An 18800-nucleotide genomic window follows, 5' to 3' on the forward strand; every position below is an offset into this window, starting at 1 on the left:
AGAGAGAGCCCTCTTTGGTTCGTGCTCGTCTTCTTCTTCCCCCATCCGTTTAGCCCAAACTATAATTATTCTCAGAGGTCGCACCATTAGTCCCCCAATCTACACAACACACCATAACCAATCTCTCTTCTTCACTCACCAATTTCCTCAGCGAAAGGGAGCTCAAAATTCGAACGCTTCCGATGCACAGCTACCCTTCCATGTCTGACATTTTGCCCCTTATGTTTTGATTTCTAGGGCACAATTCGTCCCCCTTTTTTCACATTTCTCACCCTTCAAAACCCTAGGAGAGAGAAATTGCCGGCGCAATTCAACTCCCCTCCATCCCAGGCTTCTGCCCTAGTTCCCAATTTCGATTGCCCTAATTCCCCAATTCCCAATTTCCAGGTATTTCCCCCCTTCTCTTGCTGTTCTAGGTTTTGGTCCCACGAACCCTAGAATTCGAAATTGGGGCGTTTCGATTGGAATTAGGGTTTCGTTCCAATACGGGCTTGTAATTCGTGAGTGATTGTGTAATGCATTGTGATTGAATGCTTCTGGTTCATACCGGCTGGCACCGGAATTAGGGGTCTGAATTCGATTGTGTTGTGTGTGTGTGTGTGTCTGTGAGTTGCATGCCGGTGGCTTCGAAAGCTTTGCATGCGTGAGAGTTTGGTGCTCTCTGATTGGCTTTAAGGCTCGTATGTCGAAATTACTGCTCATTGAGAATCATAGTGTTAATCAGAGTATCAGATCACTACCTGGTTTCCGGTGTGTTTAATAGCAAGCTTACCATATTAAGGCAGTTAGTTTTTCGTGTTCCTATTGAAGACAGGACACATGCGTATTTTCTTATTCGTGCTTATTTGAACTAGGATGCACTGTTCAGCTTTTTCTATGTAGTATATTGTTATACTCTGGGGGCTTTAGTGAATCAGTAATGTGGCTGTTTAAGTTGATCTTGTATTGTCTGTCGTCCTGTAGACTGGACGCAAATTTTAATATACAACTGGACAATGAAACTGGGTGTAGATTTTGTGTCTCATGTGTTTTCGAGGTTACTGAAGTAACAGGACAGTTGCAAATGTGAGAAGTTAGGAGTCTCTAATTACAGTTGCAAAGTCTGTTCTTCATATTGTTAGCTGGTCCCATTTTTAATTCAGTCATGTGAATGTAGCTGAATGCTTATTTGGATAGTTTGAAATATTGTTGCCATTGGTTTTGTGTTACTGTTATTGTCAGGGACTGCCATTTGGAATTTGTTTTTTACAATTTTATTTTGCAACTAATGAATAGTTCCTACACAGGTGCTAGCATGCAGGAATTAGTTAATAGTTGTTACTTGTGTACTGGTTTAGCATCCTTATATGATTTATTTAGCTAATTTTTTAGTCTCATATGATATTTTACTATTTCAGAGATTCTATAGATTTTGGATTAGATGGGAGATTAAAGGTTGTGGGCATTAAAGTCGGAATGCATGGATGTGATGTTGGATCTGCTCTCCTAGTAAATGCAGAGGTGGATTCCATGGGTGGAGTGGTTGACGGCGGAGTTGGTGTTGGTTTGAAAACATCTCCGCGCCGAGCAGCTATTGAGAAGGCTCAAGCTGAGCTTAGGTATTATCTTATTATTTCTTTCAATTTCCACACCTCGCAAGACTAGCTCTGATAATCTTCGTATGTGCATAATGTATATAATGACCTGTCATATGCTGCCTGCAGACAGGAATATGATGTGCGGGAGGAAAGGAGAAGGGAGCTAGAATTTCTTGAGAAAGTAAGCGAGTTTCATCCCTTGGTATTTTATTTATCCTTTACTTTTATCTGTAGTAATGATAATCATGTGATACGTCTCCTTAACTTCAGGGTGGCAATCCTTTGGACTTCAGATTTGGTAATGCAGCTTCTGTTAGTGTCCAGTCTACTTCACTCACTGATCAGCATCCAGAACAATTTGTGACCAGGTAGATTCAGTGGTACATAATCTAATCATGATATGGCATGATTTTTTTGTTAGCTAAATTTTATTCACCTTTTCTTTTCGAAATTGTGGTTGCTATCTCAGTGAAGCAAAAGGTAGTTTTGCATTGACTGCATCACCTCGTGGAGACTCTGTCGAAAGTAGTGGTCGACCAGAGGTTCCTACACTTTGTGAACCCAACAGTGCTGATAATCTCTTACTATTTGATGGGGACAATGATATACCAGAAGAGGAAAGGAATTCTGTGCGTATTAGTAGAAGAAATAACACCGCTCCATCAGAACAGTCTTCCCCAATGGATGGGACTCAAAATGCCAAGGAATCAGAAGACTCAGCAATTCGTCCTTATGCTCGGAGGAACAGGTCTAGACCTAATCGTGAAGGTACACATTCAAGTTCTACTGATAAACAGGGTTGTGGTGGACAAGGGTTACCTTCTCGCAGGATGTTAAAGAATCTCAAGGGACAGAAATCTGGAACTAACAACCAAAAGGACCAGAGTCTACCTTCGGTCACTAACGTAAAGTCTGTGAAGTCTAATGGTGATTTTTCTCCTAAGGTTGCGACTTCTGATAATCTGTTGGATATGGACTTTGATGGGGCACAGGCTCCTGAAATATATACTGGTCCGGCAAAGGATAGCCCTGAAAGCAAATTGGATGTTACAGCTCCTGAATGTTTGAAAGAGAGCCAACACATTCAACCATCTCAGACTGATACTAAGGAAATTCTAACTGCTGCTGTTTCAGGGAGATCTGATGAGAGGGATCCATTAGCTCCATCTATACTTGAATGTCTTCCTTGTGAGGCTACTACAAAGACCGAAAATGATATTAGTTCTGTCCAGGTGAATGGATTTAGTAACTTAAATAGAGAGAGTAAAAGTTTACCAAATGAAGGTCAAATTAGCAATGCACCGGGCACAAAGGGGTTAGACTCAGAATCTTCTTGTACTCAAACTAGTTTAGGATTAGATGTAAATAATGATACTGACGTATGTACTACAAGGAATGATGATATTGAAAATATCATGGAAACATCAGATGTTGAAGGGCTACAAATTCCAGCTGTTGATGAAATGATACTAGAAAAGAGTGAAAGCAGAGCTGCTGACAGTAATGCCACGGTTAATAATCTCCAAGCTTCTGGTTTTCATAACAGCCACTCTGGTTCTCAAGTAAAACTTGAGGGAGATATGAATGAAAGTAGATCTGAAGTGCATAATGAAGTACAACTTCATCCAAATACTGAGGGTCAGCAACAAAGTGGTTGTCCTGTATCAGAAGCTGAAAAGAAACTTCATGACATGGTTGATAATGGTTCCATCATCAAGAAAGAGAACTTTTCGGGCAGATCCCAGACTCCTCAGGATATATCTATCTGTGAGGTTCCTGAAACTATCATGTCAGGGATAGACTCTACTAAGGGTTCTGACCATCAGACTCCTGGTGATCACTTGAAAGTGGTAGACAAGGCACATGAAGATTCTATTTTGGAAGAGGCTCGGATGATAGAGGTTAGTTCTCTCTGCCAATATCTATGATGTTTTATCTTTAAACATGGAGGGAGCTTCTTTCTAAATCATGAAATGTAATAATCAGGCCAAGCGTAAGAGGATTGCAGAATTATCCGTTCGCTCTTTACCGTCTGATAATCGCCAAAAGTCTCAGTGGGATTATGTCCTTGAGGAAATGTCATGGTTGGCCAACGATTTTGCACAGGTATTACCTTATGATTATAGCTATTTGGTGGAAGCGCGCCCATGCATTGTTTCCTTCCGTTCTAATCTTTATTTCGAGGGAAGGCAATTTCTGCAATGAGTTTATAAATGTTTATCCACATTCTTTTTGTTTAATAGGAGCGTCTTTGGAAGCTAACTGCTGCTGCTCAGATATGTCACCGTGTTGCGTTGACATCACGGTTGAGAATTGAAGAGCAACAACAACAAAGGGGGTTAAAGAAAGTGGCACATACCCTGGCAAATGCTGTCAACCAATTTTGGCATTCAGCTGAGACCCTCTTGAATTGTGATGATTCAAGTGATCGTCAAAATATCATCGAAGTAAGATTGCTTTCTTCGTCTTAGGTGGGAGTGAATACTCTAAATTATTAAAATTGTTGCTAACTGGTGAGTTCATATGCTAAATTTTGGTGTATAATAGTTTATACACCATTGGTATTGTGCATATATGGCGACACAATACCAAAATTTATGTCTCTCTTTGTGTTCATATGCTGGTGATTTACCTATTCAAAAATTATGTTGATCTAAGGCATGATCATTGCAGGGGCCTAACAAAGAGTTGGAGCTGCGATGGAGCAAAAACTTTTCACTTCCTATGCAGCGATATGCAGTGAGATTTTTGAAGTATAATAACTCTCTTGGTCCTCAACTTCAAGCACAAGCTCCTGCTACTCCTGAGAGATTGTCTGATTTAGGCATTACAGAAATGTCATGGGAGGACCATCTTACAGAAGTATGGTCATGTTTCTATATGTTCTTTAGTCAGCTAAAATTTTTTAATTGTTAACATCAGCCACCCATCTCCCCTCCTCTCTCTCTCTCTCTCTCTATCACGCACACACACACATACGTGAACAAGAGAAGAGCACAAGACAAAATGTGATTATTACGACAAATGAAGAATAATCAGATTCTTGCCGTATATCTCAGAGAAATAGTTGTGTTTTTGTGCTTTACATGCATTATGTAAATTGACATTGATATATCATCAAAACCTATGCTCTACTTTTATACATATATATCTGTTGTAGATGTGTATGGTCATTTTTCAAGTTGAGTTTTCCCCTTTGGCAGGAAAACCTCTTTTATGCAGTACCCTCTGGTGCAATGGAAACCTACAGAAGATCAATTGAATCTCATTTGGTTCTCAGTGAGGTAAATGCACGACCACCAATATGACTTAATGTTCTGCCTCAATCTGGTTCAAAAGGGAAATCTTTGCTATTTTAAGTCCCTGTTGGTGCATGAACTGCGTGGATAGGTTGATGGTGTTTAGGAATACCATGTGCTAGAATTTCTTGTCAGTTTTGTTTGCTAAAGAGAACTTTTTAAAAAGTTTAATTTATATGTTCTATTTAATCATTGCTTTTGTGAACAGTTTCTTAGAATGATTTTATTGCTGTTGAGTTATTTTTAATTATATCTATGCTTGCTGATTAGTGACCTGAAACTTTCAGAGAACTAGCAGTAGCATGCAAGAGGAGGTTGAGACATCTATGAATGATGCTGGCGCTGGTATGTGCTCAAGACTAGTTTGTCATAATTAACCGTTGCAATCTGTAGTGAATCTTTGTGCTCATTCAAGTTTTAACCACCAATCTCAGAATTTAGTCAAGACGCTCTATATGATGAGGATGAAGGAGAAACAAGCACTTATTATTTGCCTGGGGCATTTGATGGTAGCAAGTCATCAACATATAATCAAAAAAAGCGGAAGGGTTTTAAGTCTTCTAGGACATATGAAGCAGGAGCTGATTTTCCATATGGACCATGTTCAACAACAAATCAACAGTCCATGTTGATGGGGAAGAGGCCTGCTAGTCTTAATGTTGGCTCAATACCAACAAAACGCATGCGCACTGCTTCCAGGCAGAGGGTTGTTAGTCCATTTGGTGCTGGAGCTACTGGGAATGTTCAGACTCAAATTAAGACAGATGCTTCCAGTGGAGATACTAATTCTTTTCAGGATGATCAGAGTACCTTGCATGGTGGATCCCAGTTCCAGAAAAGTATGGAGGTTGAGTCTGTTGGTGAATTTGAAAGACATCTATCCTATGACCATGCAGAAACATCAATGAAGCCTAAAAAAAAGAAGAAGCAAAAACATCTGGTACATAACTCATAACTGTACTGGCTTATCCTTGGAATAATCTTGAAGCTTTGAGTAGTTTGAAGCTTCTACAGCTTGTTTTCCAAATTGAATTGATTTGTTTGTATATAGTTGCAGGGTTCCACTTATGACAAAGGGTGGCAGATGGATTCACCTACTCATAATGACCTGGTAATCCCTATATCTGCTACATATGATATTGGGGTTCGCCCCTTTTTTGTTTGTTCCATTTTACTATAATTTCCTATGATATTTACTTCTACTGTTGTTTACCTTCCATTTTATTTTTCCTTTTAGTTCTTTGTTTTATACAATAAGCATTTTAGTGTTTTGCAAAACTGCCAGCATTTTTTCTATTTTTATTTTATATCGTCGAGAGAGAATCTAGACTTAATAACTGATGGTGCTTTAAATATGCAGAGGGATTATTCGAAAAAGAGATCAGAAAGTCATCATTTTGAGTCTAATGGAACAATTGGTAATTGTCTTAACCGCTATATTTTTAACTGTTACTCTATCATTTTATATGACAAACAGCCTGCTATTCTCTCCCCTTATATAGTACTGTGTTCTTTGTAGGTTTATACGGGCAACATAATGCAAAAAAGCCGAAAATATTAAAGCAGTCTCTAGACAATACTTATGATGGTATGATTCCAATGATTGGGTCCCTTCCCTCTCCAGTGGCATCCCAAATGAGTAATATGACCAATCCGAGTAAATTTATCAAGTTGATCGGTGGTCGGGACAGGGGACGGAAAACCAAACTGAAGGTAACCTTTGGAGATTTCCCATTTAGATTGTGCAAATGTTCTACTTTTATTTGATGTCGAGTAGCACTATAGTCTTACCTGGTAGTCTTATAATGCTGTCTTTTACTCTGTGTTTGCAATAAACCCTGTTGTAGATACCTGTTGGGCAGCCAGGTTACACAAGTCCATGGTCACTATTTGAAGATCAGGTTAATACGTCCGCATCATCAATCTTTTTCCAAATTGTTCTTTATTCAATATATATAGAGTTGCCAATAATACTCTAACCTTATTGCTTTGGCTACCTTAGGCACTTGTTGTTCTTGTGCACGATATGGGTCCAAATTGGGAACTCATAAGCGACGCTATCAACAGTACCCTGCACCTAAAGGTTGGCACTAATATGTTAACATCTCCTATAGTTATCTTCATTGATGAGGATCTATGATGCATTTTAAGAGTATAGTGTTTCTTTAAAGTGAAACGATTCTTTGTTTCTATATTCATAAGTGTCCTTTGAATTAATCTTGTTATTTTATAGTCTTATCTTTTGGGTCTCTTTCTGATTGACTTCGTAATATGCAGTGTATCTTCCGCACGCCTAAGGAATGCAAGGAGCGTCACAAAAGTCTAATGGATTTGAATACTGCTGATGGAGCTGACAGTGCTGAAGATTCAGGGTCATCTCAGCCATATCCATCTACAATCCCTGGCATACCGAAGGCAAGGGTCTTTTAATAGTTTATCCTCTTCAGAGTTCTTCTTTAGAAGTACAACCTAGCAAAATGTTGTTTCGTGCTGAGTTTGAGAACTAAATGCTATAGTTTTGACTATGCTATGTTTGCTCATTGATGTTTCTGTATATAGGGAAGTGCCCGACAGTTATTTCAGCGTTTGCAAGAGCCAATGGAAGAGGACACTCTTAAATCTCATTTTGAAAGGATAATCAAGATTGGACAGAAGCATCACTATAGAAGGAGTCAGGTTCGTGACAACTATGGGTTTACTCTCTGCAAAGTCTGATGTGGTGGCTCAATTTTGATTAAAACTTTTTTGTGTTTTTGTGTAGCATCATAAGTTTCACTGTGCTAGCCAGAAGTCTCCAAACCCTTTTATTATTCTTCTGCACAGCTCTACTATGACCATACAATCTTTAGGGGACAATTAACATTAGGAAGTAGCTAGATGGATATTGTGGAGGGGTTCATATCCCAGATACATGGGAAGAAACGTTGGGCCTGACCATGCACTAAAGATAAAAAGTATCCCATAATTGTCATGGAAACATCTCACAGCTTTAGTTGCATAATTTGAATGTTTATCCACTCAAGTTCCATAATTGAAGCTTTTGCACTTTTGCATAAGATTGATTACATCGTACATGTGTGAATCTTTTTAGTCCTCTCTCCAAAGTGGCAGTTCTTAATCAAATCATTCTTATTTATACAATCAAAAATAAAAAGGTTTTCTATAACAATGAGTAATGCGGTGTCATAATATAGTATAATGACATCGATGTTAACTTCATTTCAAACATCCTATTTGTTTGGAGAAAGGTTTAATTGAGCATTTAGATAACATATTTTTATGATTTAGAGGAATATGCTTCATTTTTGCAACTGTAATAAATTGTTTTCTTAGAGTATTGTAGAACTCGTTTCTGATATCGGCTTTACTTGTGAAGAATGATAACCAGGATCCGAAACAAGTAACAACAGTCCACAATTCTCATGTTTTTGCTCTTTCCCAAGTATGTCCAAATAACCTGAATGGAGGTAGTCTAACGTAAGTTATTTATTCAAGTCATTGTTTGTATACTGTCCATGTTCCTGAGTATCTTTCTTGCATATTTCTGCTCCGTATGCTTGTTTTCCGTTGGTGACCGTGATACTTATGTATTTGAAATTGTGTGAAGGCCTCTTGATCTCTGTGATGCCACTTCATCAAGCCCAGATCTTTCATCTGGATATCAAGGTTCTCATACTAGCGGCTTACCAATGGCAAATCAGGGTGCTATGACGTCATTACTGCCCTCTGGGCCAAATGCCTCGTTACAGGGAACTTCTGGTATGGTTCTTGGCAGCAACTTGTCATCACCATCTGGCACGCTTAGTGCTACAGTCAGGTATCCTGTAGTTGGAATAGTGACTTTCCGTTTGGGGTCTGGTTTATTGATTCAATTATACTGTGTTATTGACATTTAATTCATTTATTGATGACTCATGTGGTTTTCGTATTCATGGTAATTGGGATGGTAGGTACGGTGGTCCAAGGGGATCTGCTTTACCAGTAGAAGAGCAGAAAAGAATGCAACAGTACAATCAAATGTTAGCTGGTAGAAATATTCAGCAGCCCAGCTTATTAGTACCTGGGGCTCTTCCAGGAACTGATCGTGGAGTGCGAATGGTAGCGGGTGCAAATGTTATGGGCATGATGTGTGGAATGAATAGAACCGCAGCGTCAAGGCCAGGGTTTCAGGGAATGGCTTCATCCAGTATGGTGGGGATACCAAGCCCCGTACACTCTGGAGCTGGTTCTGGTCCAGCTAACTTGGTGTTAAGGCCTCGGGAGGGTCACATGATGCGGGTAAGTTATATTTGACTTCGTATTCCATTTCATTTGTGTGATGGCGTCCCAGCTCTTCCTGCATTTAGAAGTTGCTCATACACACTCAAGCGACTGATTTTTGTTTTTGAAAAAAGATACATATATGCATATTATGACTTTCGATTGTGGAATGTGGCATGTCTTTCTTGCTAATGAAACTCAGGTCTTCCAATTGCATTCATGTGCATCTGCATCACTCAAGTGTTATAGTTTGTCAGTAGAGGCACACTGGAACAAGAGACTGAGGATATATGAGCCATTGAGCCGCAATTTTGTGTGGAGGCTTCTTTTTCCTTGCATCATAGTACAACTCAAATTCTGAAGTTGCGCTTGTGTATACATGTACTTATTTATTCCAATGGAACCAAACTTGTTTTGTTTCATGGATAAAAAAAAATCGTAGCCCTTAAATGAAAGTGTTGATTCATCTACCCTTTTAAGTAAGTAAGTTAAATTGCATCTTGCGTATTCGAAATTTCTAGAATGTTATTGTTGGTGCTGAAGAAGCTACGTTCAAAGATTTTTTTGTTTTCAAAATTACCCTTTCTTATATGCAAGTTGCAATTGTCACTTATTTGGCTAGAGTTTTTTGCTATCACAGCCTGCCCATAATCCGGATCACCAGAGGCAGCTAATGACTCCAGAGCTTCAGATGCAGGTAAACCAAGGGAATGGCCAAGGTATTCCTCCATTTAACGGGTTGAGTTCTGGCTTTCCTAGTCAGGCAACTTCATCAGGTGCTCAAATGTATCCAGGCCATCAACATCAGTTATCCCCTCAACAATCCCATGCAATCGGTAGCCCTCATCACCCTCATCTTCAAGGCCCCAATCATGTGACAGGGTCGCAGCAACAAGCCTATGCCATGCAAATGGCTAAAGGAAGGCAGCTGCATCAACAGCGGTTTTTGCAGCAGCAACAACAGTTTGCACCATCCAATCCCTTGGTGCCGCATGTCCAACCACAGGTCCAACTCCCCATTTCAAGTTTGCAAAATAGCTCCCAGATTCAGTCACAAAATTCACCTCACGCAGCAGCTATGCCCCCTAGTACACCATCTTCCCCATTGGCTCCCACATCATCCCAGCACCAGCAGAAACATCATCTGCCACCTCATGGGATGAGTCAGAATCCTGGTGCAAGTGGATTGACTAATCAAATGGGGAAGCAACGACAAAGGCAGCAACACCACCATCTTCAGCAATCTGGTAGGCACCACCCTCAGCAGCGGCCATTTGGGCAATCTCAGCAGCAGACCAAACATTCTAAGGGAATGGGAAGAGGGAACTCGATGGCGCATCAGAACCTCTCCATCGACCCTGTAAACATGCCCGTTGATCCATCTCATCTGAATGGACTATCGATGCCTCCAGGAAGTCAAGCTCTTGAAAAAGGAGAACAGATCATGCAGTTGATGCAAGGTCAAACTGCATATTCTGGGTCTGGCATCAGCCCAGCAACATCAAAACCATTGGTTTCTCAATCGTCAAACAATTCTCAGTTGCAGCAAAAGTTGCATTCTAGCCCAGCAACCTCTTCATTGAAGCAACTCCAGCAAAAGCCATCTCATTCTGATAACAACGCTCAAGGTCAGGCACCAGCTGTTCCCTCTGGGCATGCAATATCAGCTTCTCATCAGTCTGTGTCTACAGAAACTATATCTTCCTCCCACCAGCAGCAGCCACAACTACAGCAACAGAAGCAAGTTAATCAGACTCAGCCGTATGTCCAGAGAGTTCAGCTGAATCGTCAAGTGAATTCGGAACTTCCAATCAAGTCTCAAAGTGATCTAGCTTCTGCTGAAGAGCAGCCTGTGAATAGTACTTCTCCGGCGGGTTCAAGCATGGGAATTCCTCAGTCCTGTCTTGATTCGTCCAATGTAGTACCGGTTTCTTCTGCAATTGCACAATGGAAATCATCAGAGGCAGCATATGATTCTAATCTGCCAAATTCAACAGCTCAAGAGGGTTCACTTGGGAGCACATCACTGACAAATTCACCTGGTAATGAATCACCGGCACCTGTCAGTCAAGGGTTAGGCCCAAGGCAAGTATCTGGTAACTTTACCTCTCATGGGCATATTGCTGGAGCACAATGGCCACAGAAGCAGCTACTGCAAAAGTCACCTTCGCTACCACTCCCTTCCCAACAACTCTACGAGCAACAAGAGCAACAGCAGCAGCCGGAACAAGAATTACCCCTACATCAACTGCCTTTGTCACAGCACTCTCAGCGACAAATGCAGCATCTGGAAGGTGGTTTATATATGATGCCTGGTAATTCAAAATCGGAATGAGTGATTCTATGGAATTGAGAAGCTGCAGCCGCCGGTACTGCCAGGGTTGGATTTGCATGCCCTTGTTACAGCAGTGTACAGGTAATTAAAAATCCTCTTATCTTTACACTGTTTAGCCTCTGATATATTTCAATGTGGTATAACATTCAAGAAATTTGATGTTTATTACGATTGGGACTGCTGTACACTAGTGTCGTTACCGTGTTCAAAGTATCAAACCTGAGTGTAGCTAAGGCTTTCTTAGTGTCAAACCTTCCCTGGCTTAGTAGTTGATTATTTTCAAATGTTTGGCAATGAAGTGTCGTACGTTTTTTTAAAGTCCTGTATAATTTTTTAAGGGTTTTTTGTTTTATCCGTAGAAATTTAATATTGATTCACCATTTTGTTGTTTTGCATGAGGTTGGCTGCTAGTTCATTTTGCATTACGCTGGTGCTAATGTGCTATACTTTCCCGGATCACCTAGTTTATTGTGTTGATATATGTTGCTCCACAATTTTTGTGTTAAGTTCTGAATCAAGGGTTGGGTTTAGTGCAGATGAGGCTAATCATCAAGGGGATGATGTGGTTGTGGCTTTAGCAGGCTTTATTATGGCTTAGCTGAACTGCTGAAGTGATGCTTTAGGGCATCTCCCTTCATTTTGGGAATCATGTAAATTACCACTGGGCTAGAGCTCTGGGAAGATAGACTGATATAGAGGTATGTGTACAGGGTCTTATCTTTCCTTTCTAGTGCCTTTCTTTCTCATTTATGTTCTTTCTTTCTTTACTTTATTTTCGATGGTCTCCTTGCTAATTTGTGAGGGACATTATTTCTTTTTGGCCCAGTAGATTAGCGCATGTATTATTACCCTTTCAGATTAAGGGTGGTGCAATCATTTTTATGGGCAAAGCCTTTGGAAATTTTGTGAATATTAGATGCTGGTTATACATTGGTCAATGGAATTAGAAACTATCACTGCCATCTGCCCCTGTGGAATAAATGTAATCTCTGTACCGGTTCTGAAATCTATAATGCAATGAGTCAATCATCCAGATCTGATTCTTCTTTGAACACCCAAATATTTCTCTGTCGAGTTTGGTTTCTCAGGTTGAGAAAAACAGAAGTCGTAATAATACTGGGAGTTGAGGCCTATGGCATTGGGTATTTTCTTTTTTGTTGTCGAAAAGTGTTGCATTGGGTTAGTGGATTATTATGTAAATCAGAATAACAGAGCAAAACGAAATCCTGGTAAAAATACGTGTAAAACCTAATTCTTTTGACTAGTCTAATTCTCTAATTAATCTAACATCGATAGTCGAGGCCACAAAACCTCACTCGATAAATCCCACCGGGAATGATATACTTGAATTCAAGTGACCAAGTGAGGACAGTATTGGCGGTGTTCTGATACCATGACCCCCGAACACCACTGAGGCCTTTTGCGTTTTGTTGATGACGACCTCAAATGTTTTGAACAGTCATAAATCGATTACAATTTTTTTTTTGATCAATAACAGCAGAAATGATATGAAGATGTACGAATCGAACTAGCTTGTATCATAAAACTTCAATATACTTATTTCATTTGTCTTGATCCACAAACATAAACGTGATATGTTACTAAAGCATACATACGAGGCTCTCACCCATCCTGCATGCATAACATTAACCATAACGTAGTATGCCCCACGGAATCAACTTATTCTCCATCTCAACAACCTGAAATTTCTCCAGCGTTGAGCTCTGGCAAAAATGACCCATCACAAATTCGCAATTTACTTGGGGGCCGGGGACCTCCCACCGTCGAACCTAGCTCTGCCTTGTGCGCACTTCTCTTGTTCTTCCTAGCATGCCATATTTTTGATATTCTTGCATGAGACGTAGAATACGTACTATATAGCATGAGTAGGGGCACAGTAACGTTCCTTCCCTCGCAAAATATACACACCACAGAAACATGAAGAAGACGTCCACCTCCTGCCCACTCGTTCATCTGCGGCTATACCATTGCACACACGTACCAACTCTCACAAAGTTGGAGGTAATCCTATTGCAACATTGCATTCCTTCAAAATAAGCACGTCCGAATTTCTAACTCACCTCGGCAGAGCAAACAACTCCCATCCTCCTACTGCACCATTCTCCTTTCCAGTCCCAGAGCTGTTATAGTAGCTAGGAGCCTAGGAAGGGTCTCTTTCAGCATAAAAGAAATGAAGGCCTTCAACTTTATCCGCAAGCCTTGATTCTTACTCGATCGATCCCGAAGAGGAAGATGGAAATTTGGACGTACGTACTCCTAGATTCGCCGGGTACTCACCATTTTCGTTGATCGAGAAGGAACCTGAACTGAAAGAGACACTAGTTCAATTAAAAGTTGAGAAGCTTAAGTTGACAGACATGAGGATCGGCCAGCGCCTCACTGAGGTTGAATTAAAAGAAAAGCAGTTTGATTTGCTTGAGAAATCCGTACAAGAAGAGAAACAATGTTTGGTGTCACTCCTATAGACAGCTGAATTGAACCAGACACAGTGTGGTTTTCAATTGAACACTGAGCAATTGGAACATGAACCTAGGGCTTCCCTTCCAAGAAGGCAATTCCTTTATCGGGAAATAACGGTATGTGTGTGATGTCTTGCATTGGTGTCCACTTGTTAAAAATAATTTTTTAAAAATAGGACTGACATGCTCTTGAGAGAAGAAGAAAAATGAAAGACTGAATTCATATAGTTCTTGCCTTGTATGGCAGCATTGGCTGCATTTTCTCTTTTCTCCGACCCAAGTAGCTTAAATAAAGATTAAGGTGGTGTAATATCTTGTTCTTTTGTATTTTAGAGCAGCATAATAGTACAGTAGAAAACTAGAAACTCACATAAAGAAATTGTTGCAAACCAATAATTTTAAAATATATTTAAATAGTTGTCCTTTTAGGCCTGCATAGTGCATAGTTCCTCCTTCCTATTAGTTATAAACTATGTTACCTCAGGCTACTACCAATTCATCATATTCTTCTGGTCAGTTCACTACGTGGACATATCTTCTTCTATTTATGTTCTTCATTTGATACCATTAATTTCATATATTCGCAAAATTTTTGTACACTAAATTGGTGTTTTAGGCAGGTTTTGTTTTATTTGCTCATAGATACTATCTGATGTTTGAAATATGCAGAGACCTCGCGTGTTTATCGTTACTTTTGGCTGTTGCTCATAATTACGTTAGATTTAAAGCCATTTGCTCACTGACCTGTATCTGCCATTTCTTGTTTCTTATCGCAATTGCACAGTGACCAACATCAATTCTTCCCTTGCCAAAACAAGAAATCTAGAATCGTCTCTGGCTACAAGTTCAGTTACTGATCTTTCTTCCAAAGTTCAACCATATGCCACCAGCTATCAAAGGGATGTGCCACAGTTTTCAGAGGATAACCAGTATAAGTTTGTATTCTACTTGGCGGATTTTATTTTGATTCTGATACAAAAGAAGCATATAATTGAGGCTGTCAGATTTATCTGCACCTTCAAGTTAATTGAAAATCTGATGTAACTAATTGTAATAAGGGCCATGGATGATTTTTGGGGATAAAGAGGTAAAAAAAAGGAGAATTTAAATGAGGGCAATGAAGACTTCGGTTCTTCTATAAGGTCATTTGCAACTGTTTGTAAGACTGTAAGTATCAGTTTAGACACCTAAATAAGTGTACTCTTTAAGACCAATTATCAACATTGATCTAATGCATAACCAAAATAATCATGAACATGAGACGTGAGAACATAATTTGTTAGTGCACAACTTGCACTTTCTGTTGAATTATAGTAGTCCGCTTGTATATAGGATTGAGACTTGTATATGTGATAGGTATTAGCTGGTATATTCCTATTAGAACACGTCTTACAGACGTCTTGTACTTGTATATAAACCCCGAATTGGGATGAATAGAATCATTGAATTCCCCTGAATCCCTATCAACTTGGTACCAGAGCCTGGTTCCTGCCATTGAACCCGAATTGAATTAAAACCCAGAAGTTCCAAACCTGAACCAGAGAGAAACTCAGAAATCCATCACCACTGATTTCTTCCGCTGCACCCGAAATCTGTATACTTGAATCTGAAATTTGCAAATCATGGATCTTGTCCCAAATCTTAACAATGGAGAAGGAGGAGTCGCACCTGTCCACAATCACTACCACAACACTATTCAAGATCATTCGGCGTTTCCTATCGGCATGCTCTTGACTGAATCCAATTATTCCAACTGGGCTCCTCTCATGAAGATGCGTATCGGAGGACGTAATAAGCTTGAGCTTATCACTGAAGCTGCACCGGGAGTTTCTTCACCAGCGTATCGTGCATGGGCCACTGACAATGAAAAAGTTAAGTGTTGGCTCATTGATAACATGTCTCCATCTCTGATGAATAGGTATATTCGATTGCCAACTGCCAAAGCTATATGGGATGCTTTGTACAAAACCTATTATGATGAGTCAGATGAAACTCGACTCTTTGAACTCCATCGCCTGTGTTTTTGGGCGAAGCAGAATGGAAGACCTCTTTCTGCCTACTACAATGAACTTGTAGGATGGTTGGAAGAGATGGATCAACGCCTTACATCTCATTCCACTACAATTGATGGCGTTGTGTATGAAGCATCATATATGGCTCGATTAAGAGTTCACATGTTCTTGAGTGGATTGGATCTTGAATTTGGTCAAGTTCGGGAAGAGATTCTTAGAAAGGATCCGAAGCTAGATTTGGAGCAAAGCTACGCGTACATCCGAAGAGTCCATAACAATCGAATGATGCACTCTACAGCTGCACCTGAGGCCTCAGTCATGGCAACTGCAACACCACCACCAGCACCATCTCCTGCGCCAGTTGCCAGCACCGCTGATTCCCAGCGTCGGTCTGGTCCTCCTCCTGGTTTCTCCGGTCGTCCTAGATTTGGTGCTTCTACATCTAACATTGGAAGGAAACCTTCAGCCAAGTTCCCGCATCTTACTTGTACTCATTGCGAGGATGTTGGTCATACCAAGGAGCGATGCTATGAGATCATTGGATACCCTGAATGGTGGGATTTTACCAAGAGGCCGCGGAAAAATATCAACAAAGCAGCTGCAGCTATCATGGAGTCTCCTGAACAATCATCTGCACTTGTAGCTGAATTAGGTATGAGGGGTAAGGCATCTTCTCTATCTACATTATCTACGAATGGATCTTGGATAATTGACACTGGTGCATCTGATCATATGACAAATAACCCTAGCCTTGTAGACTCTGTTAAGCCATCTCCTCAACATGTTGTTTCTACTGCTAATGGTTCACCTTCCCCTGTTATCGGTGAAGGATCAACGAAAATTTCAGATGACTTAACCCTTACTTCTGTTCTTGTAGTTCCCTCTCTTGCGTATAACCTCTTATCTGTGGGACAAATTACTATGGCCCTCTCATGCACTGTAACCTTTTATCTGGTTTTTTGTATTTTTCAGGATATTCTGACAAGGCGGATTCTTGGTTATGGTGTTAGAAGGGGGAAATTGTATTACTTGGATTTGACAAGAAGTGGACAACAACAGTTGAGTTCGTTGAGTCAAGCAAACAACACCAGTAGTCCGAATAAGGCCAAAGAGGCAGTGTGGTTATGGCATCACCGCTTAGGTCATTTATCTTTTGGTTATCTTAGAAAGTTACAACCGCACCTTTTTTCAGTTGTTAAAGAGTCTGATTTTAGGTGTGAAATTTGTGAACTGGCCAAGAGCCACCGTATTACCTATTCTCCAAGTTTAAATAAATGTTCAGTTCCTTTTATGAAAATACATTCTGATGTTTGGGGCCCTGCACAAGAAAATACACTTTCTGGCTTTCGTTACTTTGTGACTTTCATTGATGAATGCACTAGGATGACTTGGGTATCCTTGATGAAATATAAGAGTGAAGTGTGTTCCAGGTTTACAGAATTTCATAGAATGGTGGCAACTCAATACCAGCAACAAATCCGGGTACTTCAATCTGACAATGGTGGTGAATACGTCAATCGTGAACTGTCTGCATTCTTAAGCTCACATGGAATCCGACACCAAACTTCAATTGCGTATACTCCTCAACAAAATGGACTAGCCGAAAGGAAGAATAGACAGTTGATGGAAGTCGTTCGTGCCTCTATCTTTGGTATGAATGTGGAACGAAACTTGTGGGGAGAAGTTGTTCGCTCTGCTGCATACTTGATCAATCGCACACCTTCCCGTGTGCTCGAGTTCCAGAACCCATACCAGAAGTTACATCAGTTGCTCAATGTACCGTCGTTGCCCAATTTGGAGCCTAGAGTTTTTGGATGTACGGTGTATGTGCACATCAATAAACGACTAAGAGGCAAGCTTGATCCGTGTGCTGTGAAGTGTGTTTTTGTAGGGTATGTTGAGTTCCAGAAAGGGTACCGTTGCTATGATCCGGTTCTTAATAAGATGCATGTTTCCTTGGATGTCTCCTTCCGTGAGTCTGAACCTTATTACTCAGGGGGAGTTTCAGAGTCTTCCCTTCAGGGGGAGAGCAGGTATGAAGGAAATCCTCTGCTTTTTAATGACTTTGAATTTGAAGAAGTGGAGAGGCTGGAAGGTCAATTAGGTATTAGAAATCAAGCTAGTGAAATTGCACCAGCTGACTCGTCAACTATAGAAGACCTGTCAGTCGACAAAACAAGCAACTCATCCATTCCACTTGAAACAGAGCAAGTCGAAGAGGAAGTCGAACCATCGATGAATAGGGTTGACCAGAGGACTCCCGAACCAGAATGTGAACTTCCTCCAACTGACGAAAATGTGTCTGAAGACCCCCCTTCTACTCCATCGACTGAACAATCCGTCCAGAATGTCCAACCTCAGGTATGGACTGATAATATTGAATTAAGTAATGTAGAAACTTTTGTACCTAGGAGATCTCAACGGGAAACAAAAGGGGTACCAAAGAAACAATATGAGCCTAGCTTAGAAGCCAAAGCCAAATATCCTATTGCTAGCTTTATATCTCACCATAGGTTGTCTGAATCACATGCACTTGTTGTCAACCAATTATCTACAGTATCTATTCCTAGTAATGTACAGGATGCCTTGGCGGATCCAAAGTGGAATCAGGCTATGAATGAAGAACTTGAAGCCTTGCAGAAGAATGAAACTTGGGATGTTGTTCCTATGCCTCTTGGGAAGAAGACAGTCGGATGTCGCTGGGTGTTTGCAGTGAAGTTGAAAGATGATGGAAGCATTGACAGATATAAAGCTCGCTTGGTTGCGAAAGGATACAGTCAACGATATGGGATTGACTATCGAGAGACATTTGCACCGGTAGCCAAAATCAACACTGT

General features: G+C 40.4%; 1 protein-coding gene across 4 annotated transcripts; it reads left to right on the plus strand.

The window, feature by feature from the left end:
* Window positions 1-23: 23 nt before the first annotated feature.
* Window positions 24-12506, plus strand: LOC126805521 (chromatin modification-related protein EAF1 B-like). Of its 4 annotated transcripts, none has more exons than XM_050532302.1 (23): window positions 24-387; window positions 1398-1598; window positions 1704-1758; window positions 1848-1945; window positions 2047-3478; window positions 3564-3683; window positions 3821-4024; window positions 4251-4439; window positions 4781-4861; window positions 5164-5221; window positions 5311-5816; window positions 5928-5987; window positions 6237-6294; window positions 6396-6589; window positions 6724-6777; window positions 6879-6959; window positions 7154-7291; window positions 7436-7552; window positions 8253-8353; window positions 8484-8693; window positions 8827-9154; window positions 9777-11552; window positions 12003-12506. In XM_050532302.1, exons 2-22 carry the CDS (start codon window positions 1456-1458, stop codon window positions 11469-11471), a joined length of 5922 nt encoding a protein of 1973 aa, XP_050388259.1. In that variant the 5' UTR covers window positions 24-387; window positions 1398-1455; the 3' UTR covers window positions 11472-11552; window positions 12003-12506. The 4 variants fall into 4 exon arrangements, with proteins under 4 accessions (XP_050388259.1, XP_050388257.1, XP_050388261.1 ...); XM_050532300.1 differs by having other exon boundaries at window positions 12008-12506; XM_050532304.1 differs by having other exon boundaries at window positions 9828-11552; window positions 12008-12506.
* The last annotated feature ends 6294 nt before the right edge of the window (window positions 12507-18800 follow it).

The sequence above is a fragment of the Argentina anserina genome, chromosome 2 (genome assembly GCF_933775445.1).
Source record: "Argentina anserina chromosome 2, drPotAnse1.1, whole genome shotgun sequence".
Classification (NCBI taxonomy): domain Eukaryota; kingdom Viridiplantae; phylum Streptophyta; class Magnoliopsida; order Rosales; family Rosaceae; genus Argentina; species Argentina anserina.